The sequence below is a fragment of the Rhinatrema bivittatum genome, chromosome 11 (genome assembly GCF_901001135.1).
Source record: "Rhinatrema bivittatum chromosome 11, aRhiBiv1.1, whole genome shotgun sequence".
Taxonomy (NCBI): domain Eukaryota; kingdom Metazoa; phylum Chordata; class Amphibia; order Gymnophiona; family Rhinatrematidae; genus Rhinatrema; species Rhinatrema bivittatum.
In genome coordinates, this window is record NC_042625.1 from 16,410,721 (window position 1) to 16,433,780 (window position 23,060).

General features: G+C 47.7%; 1 protein-coding gene across 1 annotated transcript in view; it reads right to left on the reverse strand.

Annotated features, from left to right (window-relative positions):
- Positions 1–2,245: 2,245 nt before the first annotated feature.
- Positions 2,246–23,060, reverse strand: part of SEZ6L (seizure related 6 homolog like) — a 220,921-nt gene continuing 200,106 nt past the window's right edge. The window contains exons 13-16 of the mRNA XM_029571268.1: positions 21,113–21,145; positions 3,980–4,094; positions 3,510–3,612; positions 2,246–2,275 (exon numbers count right to left, since the gene is read on the reverse strand). Of these exons, the coding sequence (XP_029427128.1) occupies positions 2,246–2,275; positions 3,510–3,612; positions 3,980–4,094; positions 21,113–21,145 (281 nt within the window). The remainder of the gene's footprint in view (positions 2,276–3,509; positions 3,613–3,979; positions 4,095–21,112; positions 21,146–23,060) is intronic.

Sequence of the window (23,060 nt, forward strand, 5' to 3'; positions counted from 1 at the left end):
AACTGCACATAAATGACTACGCACGAGTTATGCCATGCGACTGTGCGAAGGAGTGACTTTGTCCATGGCAACTTGTGTGCCTACTCCACCAGTTATCCAAGGGCTTCTCAAGGTGAATTTATGCACGCAAATTCACTTTGAAAATCTCTGTAATGCTTGTGTGGACAGATTGAAAATTACCCTCATAACGTTCAGAAATATTCAGTGCTAAGAGATTTAGCATTACCTTTCTAAAAATGGACAAACGCATGGAAATAAAACACTTGGTGCTTTTGGCACTAATTTTTTTTTCCTTTTACCTTACAAATTACAAATACACATTCATTTTTTGTTCCAAAAGGAAGGGAAAAAATTCAAACCTTCCGATCAAAATGGTTTTTGAGATGCACATTCTTTTGTCTAAAGTAAAAGAAAAGAAGTGTCCAATTGCCCTAGCGCAGTGGCAGAAGATAATGAGCGCCAGTTCTCCCTTGTATTTACACTGAAAGCAGACCCTAGGGCCCATCCAATCCAGCTGTCTTCCAGGGGGTAAATGAGCAGCCTTCGCCTTGCCACAGGCTTGGAAGGAAACACAGGCCCGTTCTTTTAGTTTCCTGTGCTAGGGTGCACCGTGAGCTTGCTTTTGGGGTTGAATGAATTCATCTTCAGGATCAAATCACTCTTTTGGGTGGTGGTGGTGCTGAAGCATCAACTGTCAGAAGGTTAGACTCTCCTTCCTTCCATATCAACTAGGAGTCTAGAGAAACCGAACACGTGTGTCCGTGCTCAGCTGCTCTGTGGTACATGGAGAGCACAGAAGATAATTTGAAAAAGAAAGCATTGTTAAAGTAAATTTCCAAACATTCCTCCTCCCTCTTTTTTATTTTTAGAAGTTTCATTCCTCTGCCTTCTGCCTACTATTTAACTTCCTTCTGGTTCAAATAACAAGGCCAAAGAACCTCCGAGGAACGCATAAGCCATCAACAAATTCTTATAACTAGATTCTCCTTCAAACTGTGTATAATGCTCCTTAATACTATTCTGTTCAAAGCACTTTAACACAACCACATTTTTTTCAACTAAATAGAGCTGCGACTTTCTTATTATTTATTTTTTGACCCAGTAGTTTCTTTCTGCTTTATTATACTTCCAGCTTCCATGAACTTTCATTTGCAACTACCTGGGAATTTTTCTCCTATTTTACAGCACCCTCCCTCTGAATACCTAGTGTGGTTATTGTAGGGACAGTTCTGGGGAAGCGGGGGTCATGCACCCATGACTCCCTCACCACAGGGGCCTCTACAGCAGCCACAGCCAATCTGGAGAGCGGAAAATTCAATTTGGGGATCAAGCCAGGGACCTTCCGCATGGTCGTACACAGCACTGCCACTGGACCGGCCTCTGAGCTGCATCTTAAAAGTGCTTTTAATTTTAATAGATTATCCAATTGGGTGCGCCTTAGCTTATCAGTATCAGTTCTGGCTCATTCTTTTTGTCTGTTCTTTTCATCATGTTTCTTTTATGAACATTAAAACTGGTCTCATCCCAATTATTATTCTTTTCCTGAAAGGTCTTCTCTCCTGATGTTACCCTATCTGATGCTAAATGGCTCAGTAGCAGCCTGGCTCAGTTAGATCTAGGAAACTGAAAAATCTTCCAACCGTTGATACACTTTTGCCTTGAAATAGATACAGAAAATCATGAAGGGGAGAGCTTAAACTGTGGCCTGCATTCAATCTCCTGCCTTAAGTTATAAATAAGAATATTCTGTATGAAGCAAGGCCACTCAGTAGTCCTGGGCACACGTAAGGATTCCACATGGAGACAACCATTGGCATTGAGGATTACAGACTCTGCCACATCAAAATTCCACTTCAGTAACACCAATGCAAGCAGCCTTTGTCCACGCACTTGCTTACGCTTCTATTGGCATGGTGTTTTTGAAGCAATACTACTGTTTTGAATGATTTGAGTTGTTGTACCACTGCTTTCGTGCCTGGTCTTTTGCTCAGCAGTGCCTTCCAGATACAGGATACTCCGAGCTGTCTCCCTACCTCTGACATGTTTCCCACAGCTATTTTAAATGTTATAATAAATGTACTAAATACAGTGAAGGAAAGGTAAATCTTCAACAGAGAGCCAAAAGGAAAAACAACAAAAAGTCTAAAGGGTTGAATTCAACTCCACTCAGTCTCTGGTTTAATTTCTGAGGGCGTCCCCATATGTTCTGAGCCCACATCTTGGTACAAGGAGCCTTTGGCTATTTTTAAATTGAGACTTCATATTCTCTTGTCTCCTGTAATAAGAAAGGAGAAAAAATGTCATGAATAAGTAAGCTTCATGTTCCTGATGTGCCTCCTCCCCAGCTGTTCCTTGCTAATTAGTCTCATGGCATCAGAGCCAGTGGAAGCACTAGGCCTGGGCCTAGGGTGCTGACCATTAGGGGCCCGAGCTACGTGGGGCCGCAAATGGCACCAGTGGAGATTCGACAATCTCCACCCCAATGGGAGGTGGCAGCATGACCATGGGGGGGGGGGGGGGGGCGCAAGGCAGAAGGTGCCTAGGGCACCTAATCCCCTTGCACCGGTCCTGCGATGGCATCATAGGGCCATTTCTCTGTAGACTCAATCAAGGAATGTGAAAACCATACAGGACGTAAATAAGAGAGTTGTTAAAAAAATGTCTTTCTGGTCACTGAATAGGGCCTGGTAGAGGGGGACATTTAATTGAGGGGTGTCCAACTCTGACCTCAAGGGCTGCAAACTTGTCTGAATGGTAGGATATCTGCAATGAATAATCAGTGTCTGCTTTGCAATTTTCCAGCAAAGGTCTGGAAAATCACCCACATGAGTGTAAAAGCCCTTGGATATTATGCGCTATATTAGAGGTTAGCAAGATTTTATGGCAGTGTGGTGAAAAAACATCATCTCCACCGAGTGCTGCAGGAAATCCTTCCTCCATCTGCCACACAGGTCCCTGACTGATGGAGATTCTGGCTCAGCAAGCTTTTGGAAAATTTGCCAGCTGACTGTACTTGAGCTTGTGCAGCCTGAGATTAGCACAGCCGGTTTGTTTCAAAGACTGTGCGAGTTATTGAATACGTATAAATCTGATTATTCTCATCCAAATACATAACATCAAGTCCAGCTGAGAATGACTCAGATTTTTTATCTGAAGCAGTTTGGATTTTGTCCTGGTTTGATTCTGATTATTCTATACTACTGCCTGACAGTCCCGGGCCCCATGTCTACCAGCCAGTAACAGCTATTTCATGCTGGCCAGTAACATCCAGGAGGTACAGCTGGTAAGTGGATGATCCCTTTGGTCACATTTTGATGTCTTGCCACTGCAACCTCTATCATTCCTTTCCAGGCCCCAATTCATGTTTGCATCCTCTCTGTTCTCAACTTGGCCAAGCCCTGCAAATGGTTTAGATAGTATGCAGCTTTTAACCAAACTAGTTCCTTCATCCCTGGTTGTGTTATACCATAGGGGTAGGGCTGAGGAAGGAGAGGTGAGCAGAAACTTACCCCTGTCTCATAAATTGGGTTGTCAAACTCTGTTTCTACAGTAATCTGGCTGTAGGGATGAGAGTACATCAGGGGCAGTCGTAAACTGGAATAGTACCTACATCTGGAGAAAAAGTGAGAGACAATAAGAAAATTACTTTAATTTAACTTGCCTGATTTGGCAAGTTGTATGTCAGTAATAGAGATCTTAACCTCACCCTCAAAATGCTATGCCTTGTGCCATAATATCCTGTGCATTTTTAACACCAACACCTCTCTTCTCCTTATAATCCATCATAAATAAATGAGTTCCTGGGCTCATCATGAGGTAAAATGATAACAGACATTTATGGCTGATGGATTCCAAGAGTAGAAGTCAGCAATGATAAAATTAGGTGTGGGGCAGCTGTCATAAGCATGGATCAGTCGCTCTGTGCTGACTTTGGGCCTGGGGAATTGACTATTCCCTAGCGATGAGAATAATGAAGTACCTTGTGATGTAGATGTATGCTCCTCCAAGCAGCAATGAGATAATAAGGACTGGGATGAATATGACCAATGCCATGTTCCCTCCTTCGAGGGTTGTCTCTGCTGCAGCTTCTGCTACTAGAGAGAAGATTGATAACGCTTATAATATTCTCATCATAGAAACATGTTCACAATTAATCTACATTAGGTTTTATTCACTAAGGGCTCTATTTTCAAGAAGGTTTTGCTATAGGCCGACTGGGAAAAATAACTCTGGAAAATAGAAGCCTAAGGAATTCCTTACTAAATAAAGACTTGTGATAATTATAGGTCTTATTCTGATGGATGATGCATATTTCTAATATGGGTGTGGGGGGTGGGGGAATAAGTGCTGGAAAATCAGATTCTCTAAGAACAAGCAGGAGAGCAGTCCTCACACATGGGTGACTTCATCCGATGGAGCCCTTCATTGAACTTTGATCTCGCGCATGTGTAAATGTAGTCATCTTCCTGCCCCCTAGACAGAGACCTTCAGTCTTTCTGTGTAGCCTTGTGGTCGCAGTATCAGCTTGCGTTCTCCCTCGTCTCAATTCTGGAGCTGCAGTAGCTGTTTTTCTAACATAGCCTTATGTTTTTTTTTTCTTTCCTTCCCTTATGGTATTTATTTTGTTTCTTTCTCTCTTTTCACTTTTTCAAGCCAATCTGCCGGCCGCATGGCAGGCCTAGTACTCTGTGCAGCCCGGCAGAATTTGTTTTCTTCTCCTTAATAAATGTTGCACCTGCAGCTTATTTATGTTGTGCTCTCCTTTAATTTGTCTGCTTTTGTGCCTTTGTCAGGTGCACAGCCCACCCACTTTGCACTCAGGCCCACCCAATCAGCGTTGCCCAGCACCGAGAAGAGGAGGCCCGTTGCAGGGCCATTGCAGAGCTCATCCCATATAGCCCAAGAAGAGGAGGCCTGTCACAGGGCCGTCATGGAGCTCATCCCACATGGCCCGAGAAAAGAAGGGCCGTTGTGGAGCTCAACCTGCGTGGCCCAAGAAGAGGGCCATCGCGGAGCTCATACCGCGCAGCCTGATAAGAAGAGGCCAGACGCAGAGCCATCGCAGAGGTCATACTACATGGCCTGAGAAGAAGATGCCGGACGCAGTGCCGTTGCAGACCTCATCCCGCTCAGCCTGAGAAGAGGAGGCCTGACACAAGGCCATCGTGGAGCTCATCTCTCCCAGCCCGAGGGGAGGAGGCCTGATGCAGGACCGTCGTGGAGCTCATCCCTCCGGCCCAAGAAGAGGAGGCCTGACGCAGGTTCATCACGGAATTCATCCTGCTTAGCCTGAGAAGAAGGCCTGTCACAGCAAGGAGGCCCAGGAGAGAGGGAGAACCCTGATAGAGAGATTGGGAGTGAGAAACCTGTGTGTATATGTGTGTATTTTTATGTATGCATGGGAGAGAGAATGGAGTGAGAAGCCTGTGTGTATGCGTATCTGAGAGAGAGCATGGTTGAGAGTGAGAAGCCTGTGTGTGTATGTGTGGGAGGCAGCATGGGAGTGAGAAGCCTGTGTGTGTATTGTAAGAGAGATTAGAAGCCTGTGTGTCATGTGTGTGTGTGAGAGTGAGCCTGTATGTGTTTTTGAGAGAGCATGTGGAGGGGAGAGCCTTGTTTGTGTGAAAGAGAAAAAGCAGGTGGGTGTGAGATCCTGTGGCTGTGAGAGTACAAGCATGTAGGAGTGGGAGCCTGCATGTGAGAGAGAGTATGTAAGAGTGAGAACCTGTGTGTGGGGGGGGGAGTGGGAACCTGCGTGTGTGAAAGAGTAAATGAGAGTGAGAGCCTGCATGTGAGAATGGGAGCCTGGGCAAGAGAGAGCGTGTGGGAGGGAGCTTCTATGAGTGAGAAAGGAAAGAAGACGAGAAAAGAGAAAAAGAGACCTTGAAAAAGGAATTAGGAAAAGACAGACAAGGGTAAAAAAGAGACTGTGACCAACTGATTAGAAAAATAAGATCAGACAACGAAAGTAAAAAAAAAATATTTTGACTTTAGTGATTGAAATATGCCATCTTTGGGAATGTGCATTTCTTATATATTTTTCTTTTTCTTCAGTTTTCCACTGTTCAGAGGGAGTCTTGTTTCTTGGGTTTTCCATTTCAATCATGTCTGCGTGTTTCTAATTTATAATTTCTTATTCTGTCTGTGTTACACATGTGTGACGGAGGTGCAGTATTTTGGCTAGCAAGTAGTTTCTGTGTAGGAATTTGAGGCAGTCTGGTTTGTTTGTCCAGTAGGTGGTGTATTAGTGTTCTAGGGCCTGGTGTAATGTTTGCCTTGCTTAAATAGATAAGGTTGCTGCCGTTTGAGTACTGACAGTTACTGCTGTTATGGTATGGTATGGCAAGGTTCTAGAAGGTTTTTAATTATATTTTTGTAGGGGTTTGTATTACTTCACAAAGTGCTTGGCAGTGGAGGGAGTTTGTTTTGCTGTTACTGAGGTGACACCAGAATTAATATATATTTTTTTCATGTTGGGTTATAATATGAACAGTCCTAGTTCTGCTCTGCACCCACTGCAAGTCTTAAGTTCTTATAGAAACATAGAAATAACGGCAGAAGAAGACCAAACTGCCTATCCAGTCTGCCCAGCAAGTTTTCACACTTGGCCCTTATTAGTAACTTTTTGGTTCTAGTTACCTTCCACCCCTGCCATTGATGTAGAGAGCAGTGCTGGAGCTGTATCTAAGTGAAGTGTCTAGCTTAATTGGTTAGGGGTAGTAACTGACGCAATAAGCAAGCTACTCCCACGCTTATTTGTTTACCCAGCCTGTGCCTTTCAGTCCTTGTTGGTTGTCTGAATATAAATCCTCTTTTCTTTATTCCCCCTGCCGTTGAAGCAGTGACTTTCACTTCCAAGTGAAGCCAGGGGAATAAAGTATCCGGCTTCACTTGGAAGTGAAGCCTGATACTTCACTTCCAAGTGAAGTATCAGGCTTAATTGATTCGGGGTAGCAACCGCCGTAACAAGCGTATTGCTGTTTTATTGTAGTTATGATATATTCTGCATTTTTGGAAAGAGTATTCATAAAAGAATACGTTGTTTCCTAGCGAGTAGCAGATGGACTCAGGACCAATGGGTATAGTGTGCTCCTGATAGCAGTTGGGAGACTGAGTCAGATTTCATATACCCGTGCAGGAAGCGCAGCTCTTCAGTATTTCTCTGTCTCCTTAGCAGTTCGGGATACCACACACTCTTGAACAGCATTAGAAAATCCAAACCAAAGAAGAAAGAAAATTTTACCTCTTCAAGACGAGCCTCGCTCTCCTGCGGTGATACCTAAGGGTCCCTCCCCCAGTCGAGAATTCCTGAGGTGATTTTCAAGATCCCTCAGAGGTAAGCCTCAGTCCGGTAGCCGGTTTCCGGCGTGGGCTGAGCCTCCAGAGTGGCTGAGAGGCAGCGGGTGCAATACCGAGCGCTGCATGAAGGTATTTTCCCTCTCCCCCCGCAGCCGGAGACCACCCAGCACGAGACCGGGAAGCGCCGAGACAAGGTAAGGTAGAAAACTTTCTTAAAGTCTCCAGTCTCCAAGGCTCGGCTAGCCGCACAGATTGTCCTTCCGGCGTCTGTTAAATCGGGTTGAGCAGCCCCGTCTGGGCTAGACCCCGATCTGGTACGAGGGTCCTCCCTCATGGAGACCCTCAGGGGGGTTGTCGGCGACATTTCCCCTCCTTGATCGCCATATTGTCCACACAACTGTGCCGTGTGCATAGCGACATGCACAATGGTGCCGGGCGCACGGATAGACCTGTGTGCGCACAGCGGCATGCACATCTCCGCTAAACACACAAATAGCGTGACCTGCATGTACATCTTCCGCATCCTGCACGCACATCGTCGGCGCACTCAGAGTGCACATCTAAGTCTCCCGGTGCGCGCACCTATGCACACAAATCATGGCACCACCTGCTAAGAAAGCCAAGGGCAAGCCCTCTGCCAGCCTGCCACCTGAGAGCTGCGCAAACCGAAGTGGCCTCTGCCCTGTGCCTGCTGTGCAAAGAGGCTCTGGGGGAACCAAGGCAAGACCCCCCTCAGCCAGTAGAGGAATCCGGCTCCACCAATGATAGTACCCCAGACCTCACTATCTCCGGCTCGGCCCCTCCTCAGATGGGCCCCTCTGGGAACGCCGCTGGATTCAATATAGATCCAGGGACCTTTTCCTGGGTGGAATTCTTCAAAGGGCTGCAAACATTCGTCCAGGCGCAATCAGTACCGCCTGTGACACAGCCACAGTCTCCACTGGAAGAGCAAAACCTTCCAGGCCCCTCTCGCCCCCCCCCCCCCCCCCCGAGACGTGCCTCCTCTGGGCAAAAGCCTCCCCTTAGGGGACACAGACACCTCGGGGGAAGGAGAAATTCCTCCAGGAATGGAACCATACCGAACCATGATGCGCTGCTTCTCCAAAGACGAGTTACTAGATCTTGTGTCTCTGAGCCTGAAGATGCTGGCTATTCCTGGCACAAGTACCACAGCGGAGCCAATGATGAACCTAATTTTGGTCGGTCTCCGTCAGGCCTCATGCTATTTCCCAATGCTACAGGCCATACAACAACTGATTGACCTGGAATGGAATGACCCAGAGGCCAGCTTCAAAGGAGCAACAAAGCAGGAGGGTAGGCTATCTTAAGAAAGCCGTGAGGGTAACAAAGTAGATTAGACGCCAAGAGATGTCCGATTAGAACTTTTTTATTGGAGAAGTATTCTTATTAAAAGGAGCCCAACTCAGGCCGAGTTTCGCTCCCACATTGGGGCTGCCTCAGGAGCTGTATATGGTAAACCTTTAATGTATATGAGTTCAATCTCATATCAATTACTTCCTGATATTTTTTGGTGCAGAGAAACAGCATGTGTCATCTCCCCTCTAATCGGCCATCTCTTGGCGTCCAATCTACTTTGTTGCCCTCACAGCTTCAAAGGAAGATGGGCTCTAGAAGCCCTATACCCCCTGGAACCCACGGCCAAAGAACTCCTATGGTTCCCGAAAGTGGACGCCATGGTCTGCGCTGTCTCAAAGCGCACTACCATCCCAGTTGAAGGAGGAGCTGCACTCAAGGATGCACAAGACAGACATCAGGAATCCATCCTTAAGCATTTGACGTCACAGCAATGTCCCTGCAGATCGCTTCCTGCTGCACCGTGGTGACATGTGCCTGCTTTCTTCTCTCCAGGGACACAAACACTTCAGCCGAAACATTAGAACTGGCGAAATCTTTCCTCACGGATGCGACCTCTGATCTGGTGTGCACCTTAGCCAGGGGCGTCTCATCCATAGTGGCAGCCAGAAGGCAACTATGGCTCCGAAATCGGTTAGCCGACGCCACCTCCAAGACGAAACACATGAGAATGCCCTGTAAAGGATCCCTCCTGTTTGGAAGCGAACTGGAGAAGTTAGCCAAAAAATGGGGCGAATCCCCAGTACCTCGATTACCGGAGGACAGGAACAAAAGAAACCAACGCCCCTCTCCCCGAAGAAACAAGGGCAGAGGAGTCCAGTGTTTTAGACCATAGAAAAACACATACCAGGCATCTCGCCCTGCTGACAGGGGCCAGTCCTTTCGTAACAAACACAACAAGAGGGGAACCAGCTCAGGTACAGGGCCCCGGCTGCACCCCACAATGAGAATCAACAGACCCATCCACAGGAAGTGTTCTAAATCTCCTCCAGGAGAGGGAGGAGTTAGCAATCTGTTATCAATCTGCTGCTAGGAGTTAGCAATCTGTATAAGTCCGCTAGGGAGTTGGCAACCAGATATGGATCACTCCGCCAAAGGAGAGGAGCTAACAATTGTAATACACCGTAGGCGGAGTTAATGATCTGTAGTGGGTTGGCTTCCCACAGAGTGGCAGTCTGTATAATACCGCTCTAGTAGTGTAAGAAATGAACACTTAATGTAAATTTATTTATTTATTATTTATTTATAATTTTTTATATACCGCCGCTCATCAGAGATATCACGTCGGTGTACAGTGAACAGGAACTTACGCCGGAGCGTTATACATTTAACAAGGGTTAGTATATAAGTATTTGAACATAAAACAAGTAGAAGCTATTAAAAAACAGAACAATCATTTAGGTGTAACTTAACTGAACTGAGTTAAACAGAACTGGAGAATATAGGGATTCTAAGAAATTAGGTATGAGGTTAGGGAAGGGTAAGGAGGAAATGAAATTCTAAATTAGAGGTGGTAAGAGGGGGGCCGATGGCAGATGACAGCGCCCCCAGGAGGATATCCTGAGAGGGACCACCGGCTAGGCTGGAGTATGGAGACAAACACAGATAGTTCTTTATTTAGACAGGAAGTAGAACCACCAGAGGTGGCAGTAATGAGCTGATGTGCCCGGCAGGGCTGAATTCCCTCAGATACTGGAATTGTGGTCTCTGGGTTGCTGAGCTGTAGAGAAGAGACTATAGGTAGTGAGTAGACAGGGTATGCTGGATACATAACCAGTAGTAGATGATACACTCACAATTGTAGATATCTGTAATGGCTTCTATGCAACAGAGAGTCTTCAGTATATTCAGGAACAGGAGCTGTAGGCGAGTATTGGTTCCTATATGCAGTCTGGAATGAGAACTCACAATATCTGTGTATGAGATGGCTTCTGGAATAGAAGAGAGTCTGTGAAGGGCTTTAGGAACATGGGCCCCTGTGGAGCGAGTACCAGTTCCTATCTGCAATCTGAAATAATAGTGCACCAGATATAGGTATGCGATAGCTTCTGAGATAGAAGAGAGTTGAGAAGGGTTTTAGAAACATGGGCCCTCATGGAGAGAGTACCGGTTCCTATCTGCAATCTGGAATAATGACTCACGATCTCCGTACCTGCAATAACGTCTTGGACAGAAGAGAGTCTTCGGAGATTAGAAACATAGGCCCTTGTGGAGCGAGTACCGATTCCTATCTGTAATAGAACTCACAGTGTTCACGTCTGCGATCGCTTCCAAGTAATAAGGAGTTTTCTGAGCATTCAGGGACATAGGCCCTTGAGGAGCAAGTACCAGATCCTGTCTTAGCAATCTGAAATCAAGAAGAGAGAGCGGGGCTCCCGAGGAGCGGGTACCCCTTGGTAAGTTTGTTGAGGCAGAGCAGCGGAGAAAGAATTCCCCTTGCTATCTCGATTCGTATTTGCAAGCAAAGACCTTTTAAGTTGGAAGCGGATTATGTCACTACGGGGGGACACCCCTGAGGTTCGCGCCCTTGCCGGAACAAACTCTGGAGTGCGTGTGCGCGCCTTTACATCATCAGGAACATGGCAGATCCGCAGCGCCAGGCCAGCCCGGGGATTCCAGGAAGAACGGCGAGGAGAAGCCGTGGCAGCATCTGTCCGTCAGACCCGAAGGGAGTCGCCACTAAGGTAGAGAGGGTGGAACGAGGGCGAGAACAGGCACGAACGCAACAGGAAAAAGCCTTAGGGGGCAGACTTACCCTCTTCTACCAAAGATGGGTCGAGATAACGTCGGACAAGTGGGTCCTAATCATCATTCGAGAGGGATACTATCTGGACTTCCACAGCATCCCTCCAGACAAATTTGTGAGATCATCGTGCCACTCCCCCCTCCAAGAGGATGGCAGTGGAAACCACACTGACAAAACTACTCAGCCTAAAGGTGATAACCTCGGTGCTCACGCACCAACAAAATATTGGTCACTATTCCATCTCTTTTATCGTGCCCAAGAATGAGGGAACGTTCTGGCCCATCCTGGACCTCAAGACCGTCAGTCACTACCTGAGGGTACCGCACTTCCGCATGGAAACCCTACGCTCAGTCATAAGGGCAATACAACCGGGAGAATTCCTGATTTTTCTGGATCTGTCAGAAGCCTATCTCTACATCCCGGTCCATCACGACCATCAGCGCTTCCTATGCTTTGCGATACTGAACCATCATTACCCGTTCCGGGCGCTACCCTTCGGACTAGCTGCTGTCCCTCGGACGTTCACCAAAATCATGGTTGCAGTGGCGGTGACACTGAGGAAAGAAGGAATTCTCATACATCCGTATTTATTTATTTATTTAAAATCTTTTCTATACCGTCGCTAAGTTATATACCATCGCAACGGTTTACATGTAGGCACATATTTAATGTAAGTAAAAGTGTACTATAGTACATTCTAACAGGTGCCATCAAAGGTTCGGTTACAATATATCAGACAAAATTATTCTGGATGATTGGCTGATCAAGGCAAAATCTCCAGAGGAAAGTTATCAGGCGACCAGCAGAGTCAAGAATCTATTACAGAATCTCGGGGGGGTCGTCAACACAGCCAAGAGCTGCCTGCTATGCATATGCTATACATATGAATGCATATGAAATAAATTAATACAGATCAATAAGCTATTTTTAATGTTGGTAAATGCTTGAAACAAAATATTTTAAAGCGTCACTCATGATGCATGATGGCTGCTGCAGATTATAACGAAATCCATCGTCAGGTGCATTCTAAGGTATTATTTATTGATAAGAGTACAACTAGTAGGGCTCAACCCTATATACTTATTGCCCAACCATGTTAACCTTGGGCCCCTCTCAAAAAAAATGTAGTTCTTGCTACGCCATTGGTCATGTGCCTTGTGAGACTGGCAGGATACAGTCTGTGTATGGTCCAAGCATGACTCTGGGCCTAGGGACTTGCCTGAATTCCCATTTAGGAAGGATTGGTGGTGGGTGCCCTCTTGTGTTTGGCAAAAGGGCTCCAAGGGCGATCCGGGAAACTACATACCGGTTAGCCTGACTTCAGTGCCAGGAAAAATAGTGGAAAGTGTTCTAAACATCAGAATCACAGAACATATAGAAAGACATGGTTTAATGGAACAAAGTCAGCATGGCTTTACCCAGGGCAAGTCTTGCCTCACAAATCTGCTTCACTTTTTTGAAGGAGTTAATAAACAAGTGGATAAAGGTGAACCGGTAGATGTAGTATACTTGGATTTTCAGAAGGTGTTTGACAAAGTTCCTCATGAGAGGCTTCTAGGAAAAGTAAAAAGGCATGGGATAGGTGGCGATGTCCTTTCGTGGATTGCAAACTGGCTAAAAGACAGGAAACAGAGAGTAGGATTAAATGGGCAATTTTCTCAGTGGAAGGGAGTGGACAGTGGAGTGCCTCAGGGATCTGTATTGGGACCCTTACTGTTCAATATATTTATAAATGATCTGGAAAGAAATACGATGAGTGAGATAATCAAATTTGCATATGACACAAAATTGTTCAGAGTAGTTAAATCACAAGCAGATTGTGATAAATTGCAGGAAGACCTTGTGAGACTGGAAAATTGGGCATCCAAATGGCAGATGAAATTTAATGTGGATAAGTGCAAGGTGATGCATATAGGGAAAAATAACCCATGCTATAATTACACAATGTTGGGTTCCATATTAGGTGCTACAACCCAAGAAAGAGATCTAGGTGTCATAGTGGATAACACATTGAAATCGTCGGTTCAGTGTGCTGCGGCAGACAAAAAAAGCAAATAGAATGTTGGGAATTATTAGAAAGGGAATGGTGAATAAAACGGAAAATGTCATAATGCCTCTGTATCGCTCCATGGTGAGACCGCACCTTGAATACTGTGTACAATTCTGGTCGCCGCATCTCAAAAAAGATACAATTGCGATGGAGAATGTTGTGAGTGAAGTGTTTAGTGGACCCTTAGGCCAACCTGTGAGAGACTGGGGAGATGTGTACTATAGTCTCTTAGTGAGTGACAGGTCGGGAGGTGGATACCAGGCAGGAGCAGAAGGTGAGGTTCACCCTGGAAGCCGGTACTCCCCCGGGAGGAGCCCGTAGGAGTCCAGCCGCTGGGACTTAGGTGATTCACCCTGGAAGCCGGTACTCCCCCGGGAGGACCCTGTAGGAGCCCGGCCGCTGGGACTTAGGCAATCACTGAAGCTGGAGCTGAAGCAGGCAGGCAGGGCTCTGGTGACAGGCAGGAACTGAAGCAGGCTAGGACTGAAGCAAGCAGGAACTGAAGCAGGACTGGCTACTGGAACCAGACGGGAGCTGAAGCAGGACTGGCTACTGGAACCAGACGGGAGCTGAAGCAGGACTGGCTACTGGAACCAGACGGGAACTGAAGCAGGACTGGCTACTGGAACCAGACGGGAACTGAAGCAGGACTGGCTACTGGAACCAGACAGGAACTGAAGCAGAACTGGCTACTGGAACCAGACGGGAGCTGAAGCAGAACTGGCTACTGGAACCAGACAGGAACTGAAGCAGGATTGGCTACTGGAACCAGACAGGAACTGAAGCAGGATTGGCTACTGGAACCAGACAGGAACTGAAGCAGAACTGGCTACTGGAACCAGACAGGAGCTGAAGCAGGACTGGCTACTGGAACCTGAAACCAAGCTGGAACTGAAGCAGAACAGGTTACTGCAAGCAAGCCAGACAAAAGCAAGACTTGAGCACAGAGAGAACACAAGTCTCAGGCAGGAACGGAGTCACTAACGCAATAGCGCACTCCGGGGCATAGAGCAACTGAGAACCGCAAGGAACCCCGTTGCAAGGCAAAGTCCTGGGCTCCGGCAGCCTTACATAGGCCGCGGCGTCTGACGTCATCGGTGGGGCGCACCGCCGGGAGGAGCCCGTAGGAGTCCAGCCGCTGGGACTTAGGTGATTCACCCTGGAAGCCGGTACTCCCCCGGGAGGAGCCTTCCAGTGGCGGGAAATGGCCTTCATAAGTGCGGACTGCGCGCATGCGCGCGCCTAGGGAAAAGACATCCAGGCAGGGCTTCTCGGTGGCATCCCCCCCGCGGGGATGCCGCGAAACAGGCCGCAGACTCTCGGAGACAGACCGGCGCCAAGGAGGTAAGGGCCCAGTCGCGGCTACTGCGACTGGGACCGCAACAGAGAAGATACAGAGAAGGGCTACCAAAATGATAAGGGGAATGGAACAGCTCCCCTATGAGGAAAGACTAAAGAGGTTAGGACTTTTCAGCTTGGAGAAGAGGCGACTGAGGGGGATATGATAGAGATGTTTAAAATTATGAGAGGTCTAGAATGGGTAGATGTGAATCGGTTATTTACTCTTTCGGATAGTAGAAAGACTAGGGGGCACTCCATGAAGTTAGCATGGGGCACATTTAAAACTAATCGGAGAAAGTTCTTTTTTACTCAACGCACAATTAAACTCTGGAATTTGTTGCCAGAGGATGTGGTTAGTGCAGTTAGTGTAGCTGTGTTTAAAAAAGGATTGGATAAGTTCTTGGAGGAGAAGTCCATTACCTGCTATTAAGTTCACTTAGAGAATAGCCACTGCCATTAGCAATGGTAACATGGAATAGACTTTGTTTTTGGGTACTTGCCAGGTTTTTATGGCCTGGATTGGCCACTGTTGGAAACAGGTCGCTGGGCTTGATGGACCCTTGGTCTGACCCAGTATGGCATTTTCTTATGTTATTACGTTCTTATGGCGCCATGAGGTGCTGTGTGGCACCAATGGGAAGGGTGCCTGTTATGGAGTCTCAATTTAGTGGACCCTTGGGCCGACCTGCAGGAGACTGGGAAAGGTGGTCAATGTCTCTAGTATGTGTCAGGCCGGGAGGCAGATGTTCAGGCAGGACGTAGATGCTCTTCACCCTGGAAGCTGGTACTGCCCCGGGAGGAGCCCGTAGGAGCCCAACCGCTGGGACTTAGGCGGCTTCACCCTTGGAAGCCGAAGCCCCCCTGGGAGGAGCCCGTAGGGGTCCGGCCGCTGGGACTTAGGCGGGTTGTTGATCAGGACTGAGAACTGGAACCAGACTAGAACAGTAGACAAGTACTGTAACAGGGCTCAGGTACTGGAACCAGGCAGGAACTGTAGCAGGACTCGGGTAATGGAATCAGGCAGGAACTGTAGCAGGCAAGCAGGAATGGAGCGAGTAGCAAAGCAGCTCACTCCGGGGCATGACGCAACAGGGAACCAGGAGGTAAACCCGTTGCAAGGCAAAGACTGAGTGTCCGCGGCCGGCTTATTAAGGCCGCGGTGTCTGACGTCAGAAACTGGGCGGAGTCACAACTGGCGGGAAACGGCCTAGAAAAGCGTCCAAGTGGCGCACGTGCGCGCCTAGAAGCAGGGCGTCCATGGGAAGCTTCCCAGCGGTGCGGCCCCCGCAGGGTCGCCGTCAAAAAGGGCACAAACCAGGCCTCCAGAAGCGGGAATAGGTCCAGGAGCACGGAGGTAAGGGTCTGGTCGCAGCGCTCGCGGCCAGAACCGCAACAGTACCTCCCCTTTTACACTCCCTCTTAGCCAGTCCGGGTTTACTTGGGTGGTCCAGATGGAACTGCTGTAATAAGTCCTTGTCGAGGATGTTACGGGCCGGTTCCCAAGAATTATCCTTGGGTCCGCAACCCTCCCAGGCAAGCAAGTACTCCCAGCGGCGTTGATGGAACCGGACATCCAAGATCTCACGTACTTGATACGTAACCTTGTCCGGTACTGAAGGGTCCGCTGGTTCAGGAGCCCGGGAGTGGTATCTGGATAAAACAAGAGGCTTCAGCAATGACACATGGAACTGTAGCAGGACTCGGGTACTGGAACCAGGCAGAAGTACTGGAACCAGGCAGGAACTGTAGCAGGACTCGGGTACTGGAACCAGGCAGGAACTGTAGCAGGCAAGCAGGAACGGAGCGAGTAGCAAAGCAGCTCACTCCGGGGCACAACGCAACAGGGAACCAGGAGGTAAACCCGTTGCAAGGCAAAGACTGAGTGTCTGCGGCCGGCTTATTAAGGCCGCGGCGTCTGACGTCAGGAACTGAGCGGAGTCACCACTGGCGGGAAACGGCCCAGAAAAGCGTCCAAGTGGTGCGTGCGCGCCTAGAAGCAGGGCGTCCATGAGAAGCTTCCCGGCGGCGCAGCCCCCGCAGGGACGCCACCAAACAGGGCGCAAACCAGGCCTCCAGAAGCGGGAATAGGTCCAGGAGCACGGAGGTAAGGGTCTGGTTGCGGCGCTCGCGGCCAGAACCGCAACAGATGCAATCATATTTTTTGATGGTTTGCAGCACGCAGCTGCCAGTGCCAGCAGTTTTGTGGCAAGTTCAGTCCATGCTGTGGAGCTTTGCCCATGTCCTCTGCCATGCCAAACCATGATTGGTGCAAGGGAATATTGCTGCATGGGTGCAAGGCACTGCAGTTGCAGGGCGCAAATTAGGCATAGGGGCGAAACTTACTTGGTGCCCCACTAGTGAGTGTTTCCTCTTGGAAGGCATCATATGTTTTTGCACTGCAGTCCCAGTGTGTTGGGATATTTTTGCAGAGAATGTGCTCCTATTCACTCTGCTTTTGGAGTGGATACTGGAGCAGTATCGTTGGGTTTCTTCCCTCCATGGGGAAGGGGTAGGCTTTTACAGGCCCCCCTTCTTTTTGGCTTAGGCTCTGGATCCCCTTCTTGGGGAAGCCTCCAGGGTACAGTTCCTGGCAGGTTAGTTGCTTGGACTGGAGCCCCAGTTCCTATGAATCAGTACAACTCCTTGCAGGTCCCCTTAAGGGAGCTGGGGGGTTGGAGGGGGAAAGACCGTTGGGTTCCAAATGGACTGTTTCACTGATGTCTCTATGCTTGGTTGCTGTGGTGGCCTTACTATCAAACTAAACTATTATATCACCAAAAGAATCTCATAGGTCGGCAACTGTGCCCCATTCTCATGGGGGGGGAGGGGTGTCAGGATCCAGACGACTGGGTTTGTGTTGAGCTCTCTCTCTCTCCTTCAAGGAAAGGTGATATGGCTATTGGCTTTCCATAGGCAACCTTAGTTTGTGCCCTCTCCGGTGCCCTGTTTTCTGCACTGGGAAGGAGTTGTTCTTACTCCCCATTCTCCAGGTGGGCTTTGCTTCTCACTGGTAACCGCTGTCTGTCCCTTGCTGGATCCAAAAAGCCATCAGGCAGGAGCGCTCTGCTGTGGTGCTATGCAGCAGAGCTGTTTCATGGTGGTCAGGGAGCTATTCCATACTCGGATTCCCTGCGGTACTGAGGGATCCTCTTTTGAGAATCTGCTGCCCAGCAACAGATATGGCTTTCTCCCGCATAGAGGGAGCCCTTTTCTGGGTTCAACATGCATGTTTTCACTTTGTGACTGCTCTTGCCACTCTGTGGCAATTTTGGGTGGTACTGTACCTATGGGAAGAGGGTTCTAGGCCCTCTGCATCCCGAATGGCTTATGTACCTTCACACAACTTGCCATATCCATGGCTGCACATATTAGGAGATGGAGGATCTCGCAAAAGAGGTCCGGCACCCTTGTTGCAGTCACTTGAGGGTTGTCATTTCCTCTTTCAAGTGCAATTCTGTCAGTGGAATTGTTCATAGGCTGACAAGGTGTCCTTGTTCCAATTTGTGTGCTGCGAGGTTAAGTGGAAGTGCAAGTTAATTTGGCAATAGGTTTCTGACATCGGTGCCAGGTTGGTGAGCAGTCTGTTCTGCTGATCAGAATTAACTTGATCTGGTACCCTCAGGGTTTCCAGGTTGGTGTAGAAGTCCTGTTTCTACAGGGATTGGCTCTTGCAGCATCCCTGGTTTTCTCTCTCAGTAGAGAGGTTTCGAACTTTTTTCTCAGGCGGTTTGCTTTCAGTTTGTTATGCCTGTCTTCTGAGAGATCAGCCTCGGTGGCAGCTCCCTGCTGGAATCAACAGAGGGTGGTATTGCCCAACATTGATTTCTACAATCTGTCGGCTTCTTCTTTTTCCTGCATCCCCAGAGTCTCCTTCCCTGTATTCTTTGCTTCTTTTGATTTCCAGTCGGAATGTCAAGGAAAAAGCTATGGTGTGAATTGAAATATCTTATTGTATACCTTCAAGAAAAGGTATACCTTCCTTTCCCTGATTTTGGCCAAATTCTAGTTAGTACTGCCTTTGGCTTTTCATGCTTTGCTTGATTGGCCAAGGTGCTTTCCTTTATGCCTGGGCTTATCCTACTGGATATGAGGATATGCCTGACAATGGAAATGCTGAGACTGGGTGAGCTTCAGTTGCAGCTCGTCATCCATGCTCAGGGTCTCTGAGTGGCGATCCCATTGGAAGGGTGGCCCATTCCTTGGCACTCTTGGTTCCATGCCATCTGACCTGAGAGGTCAGATCTTTTCTTGTAGTCGTTTGGCAGATAGGGTCTGCCGTAGACCCTGTTCCTATTTTGCTTCTTCTTCTTCCAAACATTTGCTTGCTTTCTATGCCCATTGGTCCTATCAGCCAATCAATCGGAGCAATTATGCAAATGCATTCTGATCTTCCTCTTTGGATGCTAGTGAACCAGATCTTTCTTTCTGGAGGGCTTTCTAGTCCCAATTTGGTTTTCGGTTATCTTGTGACACCATGTGGTCTTTGTCCAAGAGCTCTTTCTCTTGGTTGGTAATTTCTGCCCTTTCCTGTACTCAGGAGGATCTAGGCCTACTGGTGCCTGTCAGGGTTAGCTGTCAGAAAATCTGCCTGCATTACTTTTTGTGAGGTGAGGTGAAGAGCACTTCTCACCCTGAGTTCACATCACACCCATTCCTTAGGTACCTCTGGTGCACATCAGAAGTTTATCTCTATCTGTCTTATGGGTCTCTTTGAGATGTAGAACCCAACTTTTTTTCCCTCCTAGGGCCCGTTATGGGTCTGCTGCCTCACAAACAAAAGGGAGAAAAGTGCCTTCAGCACTGTGAGATTTCCCCGCTTTGTCTTGTTTCAAGCAACCTCTAGCTTGGGAATCACTCATGTGAGGACTACCATCCTGCTTGTCCTTGGATGTTTACCTGTAACAGGTGTTCTGCGAGGACAGCAGGATCAGTCCTCACGACTTCCTTTCTGCCTCCCCTGGGAGTTGCTTTTCCTATGTATTAGCTATATCACGGAGTGAAGGGCTCACACATGGGTGACTCCATCGGATGATGTCACCCATGTGTGAGGACTGGCACCCTGCTGTCCTTGGAGAATACTGTTACAGGTAAGCAACTCTGCTATCGGTTAGTCTGGCTGATATTGCTTTTCCCTTGCTGTAAGAGTTGTGTGAGCTGCCAGGGTTTGAGTTGAACTAGACCCATACCTGATGTATTTCTCAACTGGAAACATGCCATGTGCACACACATTGTGGAACACCCCTCAGTGGTACATAGCTGTAATGAACCTCCATGTATTATATCTCCCATCTTTTAGCACTCATAGTATTGTGATTGGCACGCTAGTCTACAAATTGTAGCTGATCCCTTTTTATTAGACTAACTCAATACATCTGTGACTAGCTTTCAAGGTCTGTGCTCCTTTCATCATGTGAATAAAGAAAGCCCACTGTTAAACTGGTCACACTGGCATGCCTGATTGACTCTGTACTATTTAACCCCATATAACTTTGCTGTTTGTTCATGATCCTGATGAAATGAGCAGAGCTTTCAAAACCTAGCTACAGATTTACATGTGCTGCCTCCACTGTATGCAAATATAGCTCATGCATATTCATTGTGGATATCTTAAAGCCCCAACTGGCTCAGTGTGGTAGAAAACCATTGAGGTAATCCAATAAAAAGGTATCAACTTGTTTGTTGACCTTTCGACATTTAGCACTCGAAAAAGACCCAAAAAAGGTTCTGTGAAAAAGGCCATTATTGTAGCACTGTCTGCCTGAGACACGTGTCTGTTGGGCAGGAAGATTCCTCTTACAAGTGCAAATGACAGTTTGGGACCTGCTGCTGTTTGCTCACTCCACTGCTTGGTCGGGAATTTGTAACAAGAAGAAGGCTATCTCATGGCATACATATAGTAAGTTTAGAAAGAAAAAGAACGGCAGATGTTTCCTAACTTGCTGACCATTGCTACACTAGATCTTTGAAGCGTGGCATACCTGGTACAGGTAATTTTATTTTTTTTAAGACATGGAAACCAATAGCAAATTTAAATGATACATAAGTGCTTCAGAAACAAAATAAGGTACAAAGTGTAGGCAGTGCGTTGTCACAACCGAAATTAGCATTGCGATGGGAGAGACTACCTCTGAGGACAGGATGGGCTCTGCAGAATTTTCATAGTGGGAACTCTGACCTGCCACTGCTCCAGGGAGGGGAGGGGGAGAGTTTAACGCAGGGGCTAATTTGGCAATTGAAATTTCTAGTCTGCAGAACATGTGGCATCATCATTTTGGATTCTACCAAAAATGGTAATCACTCACCTTCCAAAGCATGCTCAAAACTGTCATGATTAGCTACAAGAGAAATCAGGAACATGTTAATAAGGTTTATCAAGAAAGTTGCACTATTCCAGAATTAAAGAAATCATAGATATAAAAACATAGAATATAATGGCAGATAAGGTCTGCCCAATTGTATTCCTAATGTGGTACTGTGCAGTAGACTCTAGTTCAGTGTTCTTTGCAGTAAGGCCCAGGAGCCAGTGGTGGTTTCATTGAATCAATATGCAGCTCCTGACTCTTTTCTCAATACACACACACACTTCCTCCCTCCAGTTTTGCTGGAGGCTTGCTGATGGCAACAGATGTTCTAGTTTCTACCTGCATCATGTAGTTCTGGATGAGTTTAAGTCATGCGGTGCCTGAACTCCTGTGCTGTTCTCACTGTCGGGCCGATACAGTAAAGTCCGCGGGAGAGCGGGTGAACGCCTGCTCTCCTGGCACGCGCACAGGCCACTCTCCTGTGTGTGCGATTCTGTATTTAAATGAGGCCCGGTGGTAAAAACGGGCAAAAGGAGGCGCTAGGGATACTAGCGTGTCCCTAGCGCCTCTTTTTGGACAGAAGCGGCGGCTGTCAGCGGGTTTGACAGCCGACGCTCAATTTTGCCGGCGTCAGTTCTCGAGCCCACTGACAGCCACGGGCTCGGAAACCGGACGCCAGCACAATTGAGCGGCCGGTTTTCGACCCAACAGCCGCCGGCCGACTTCAAATTTTTTTTTCTTTTTTTTTTTTACTTTTGGAAAGTTTCGGGACTTCCAACTTAATATCGCCATGATATTAAGTCGGAGGTGCACAGAAAAGCAGTTTTTACTGTTTTCTGTGCACTTTTCCGGTGCCCGAAGAAATTAAGGTAGGCGCTAATTTCTGAAAGCAAAATGTGTGGCTTGGCTGCACATTTTGCTTTGTGAATCGCGCAGGAATAACTAATAGGGCCATCAACATGCATTTTCATGTTGCGGGCGCTATTAGGTTCGGCGGATTGGACGCACGTTTTCAGCCCCTTACTGAATAAGGGGTAAGGGAAAACGTACGTCCAGTGGCGGGTTAACAGTGCGCTCCATCGGAGCGCACTGTACTGTATCGGCCTGTTTATGAGGAGTGTGGGAAACCATGTGGCTCAGACTCACAGAGAGCCATGCAGTGCCAGAAGAAGACGGATTGTTCACTGTCAGAGACTAGATGCAGGGCTCGATGGACTTTGGTCTTACCCAGCATGGCAGCTCTTTTATTCTGGAGGCAGCATCAGCAGCAAGTCCCTGGTGGAGGGGGTGGAGTGTTAACAAAGCCAGCTTGGAAGAGACGGGGAGTGGGGACAGGAATGTGGGGTGTGAACTGGTAAGAAAGGTAGGTGGGGATTGACACTGGCTGGGATGGGGGTTGGGGAGAGTATTGAGGAAAGAGGGTATGGGGAAGCAGCTGGGGTGAAAGCTGGGGGAGGAAGAGTTTGTTGGGGGAGATGGACTTGGAGAGAAAATGTGGGGAAGCCGACTTTGTTTACGTTACATGAATTACTATGAGCGCACCTAAGCAGCAGGGCCAAATACATCATCATAGAAGAACCTTAACACCACACACATACACACTGGCCATATCAGTGAAGGGGGATTCTCCTCAGGGCACAGGTCAGACAAAGTGGCCTGAAAAGGGGCAACAGGTCCTTGGCTTTCACACTGGTTATTTTTACCAAAGTGTCCCCCGCTTGAAAAATAGTGAAGATCATTGCCCTGGTTGGTCTCTGATGATCCCTTTTGATACAGTGAAACCCTTGATGATGCCTGCTTTCTTAATTTTTAAAATCTTTATTCTCTGTTCTGTCCTTATTTGTAAATGTAAAGAGCAATTTAAAATTGGATCATAAATGTTACATGCAATTATAAATATGTTGGATCAAAGACCCGCCATGCTGTTTGCACATATTTTGGCCAGTGT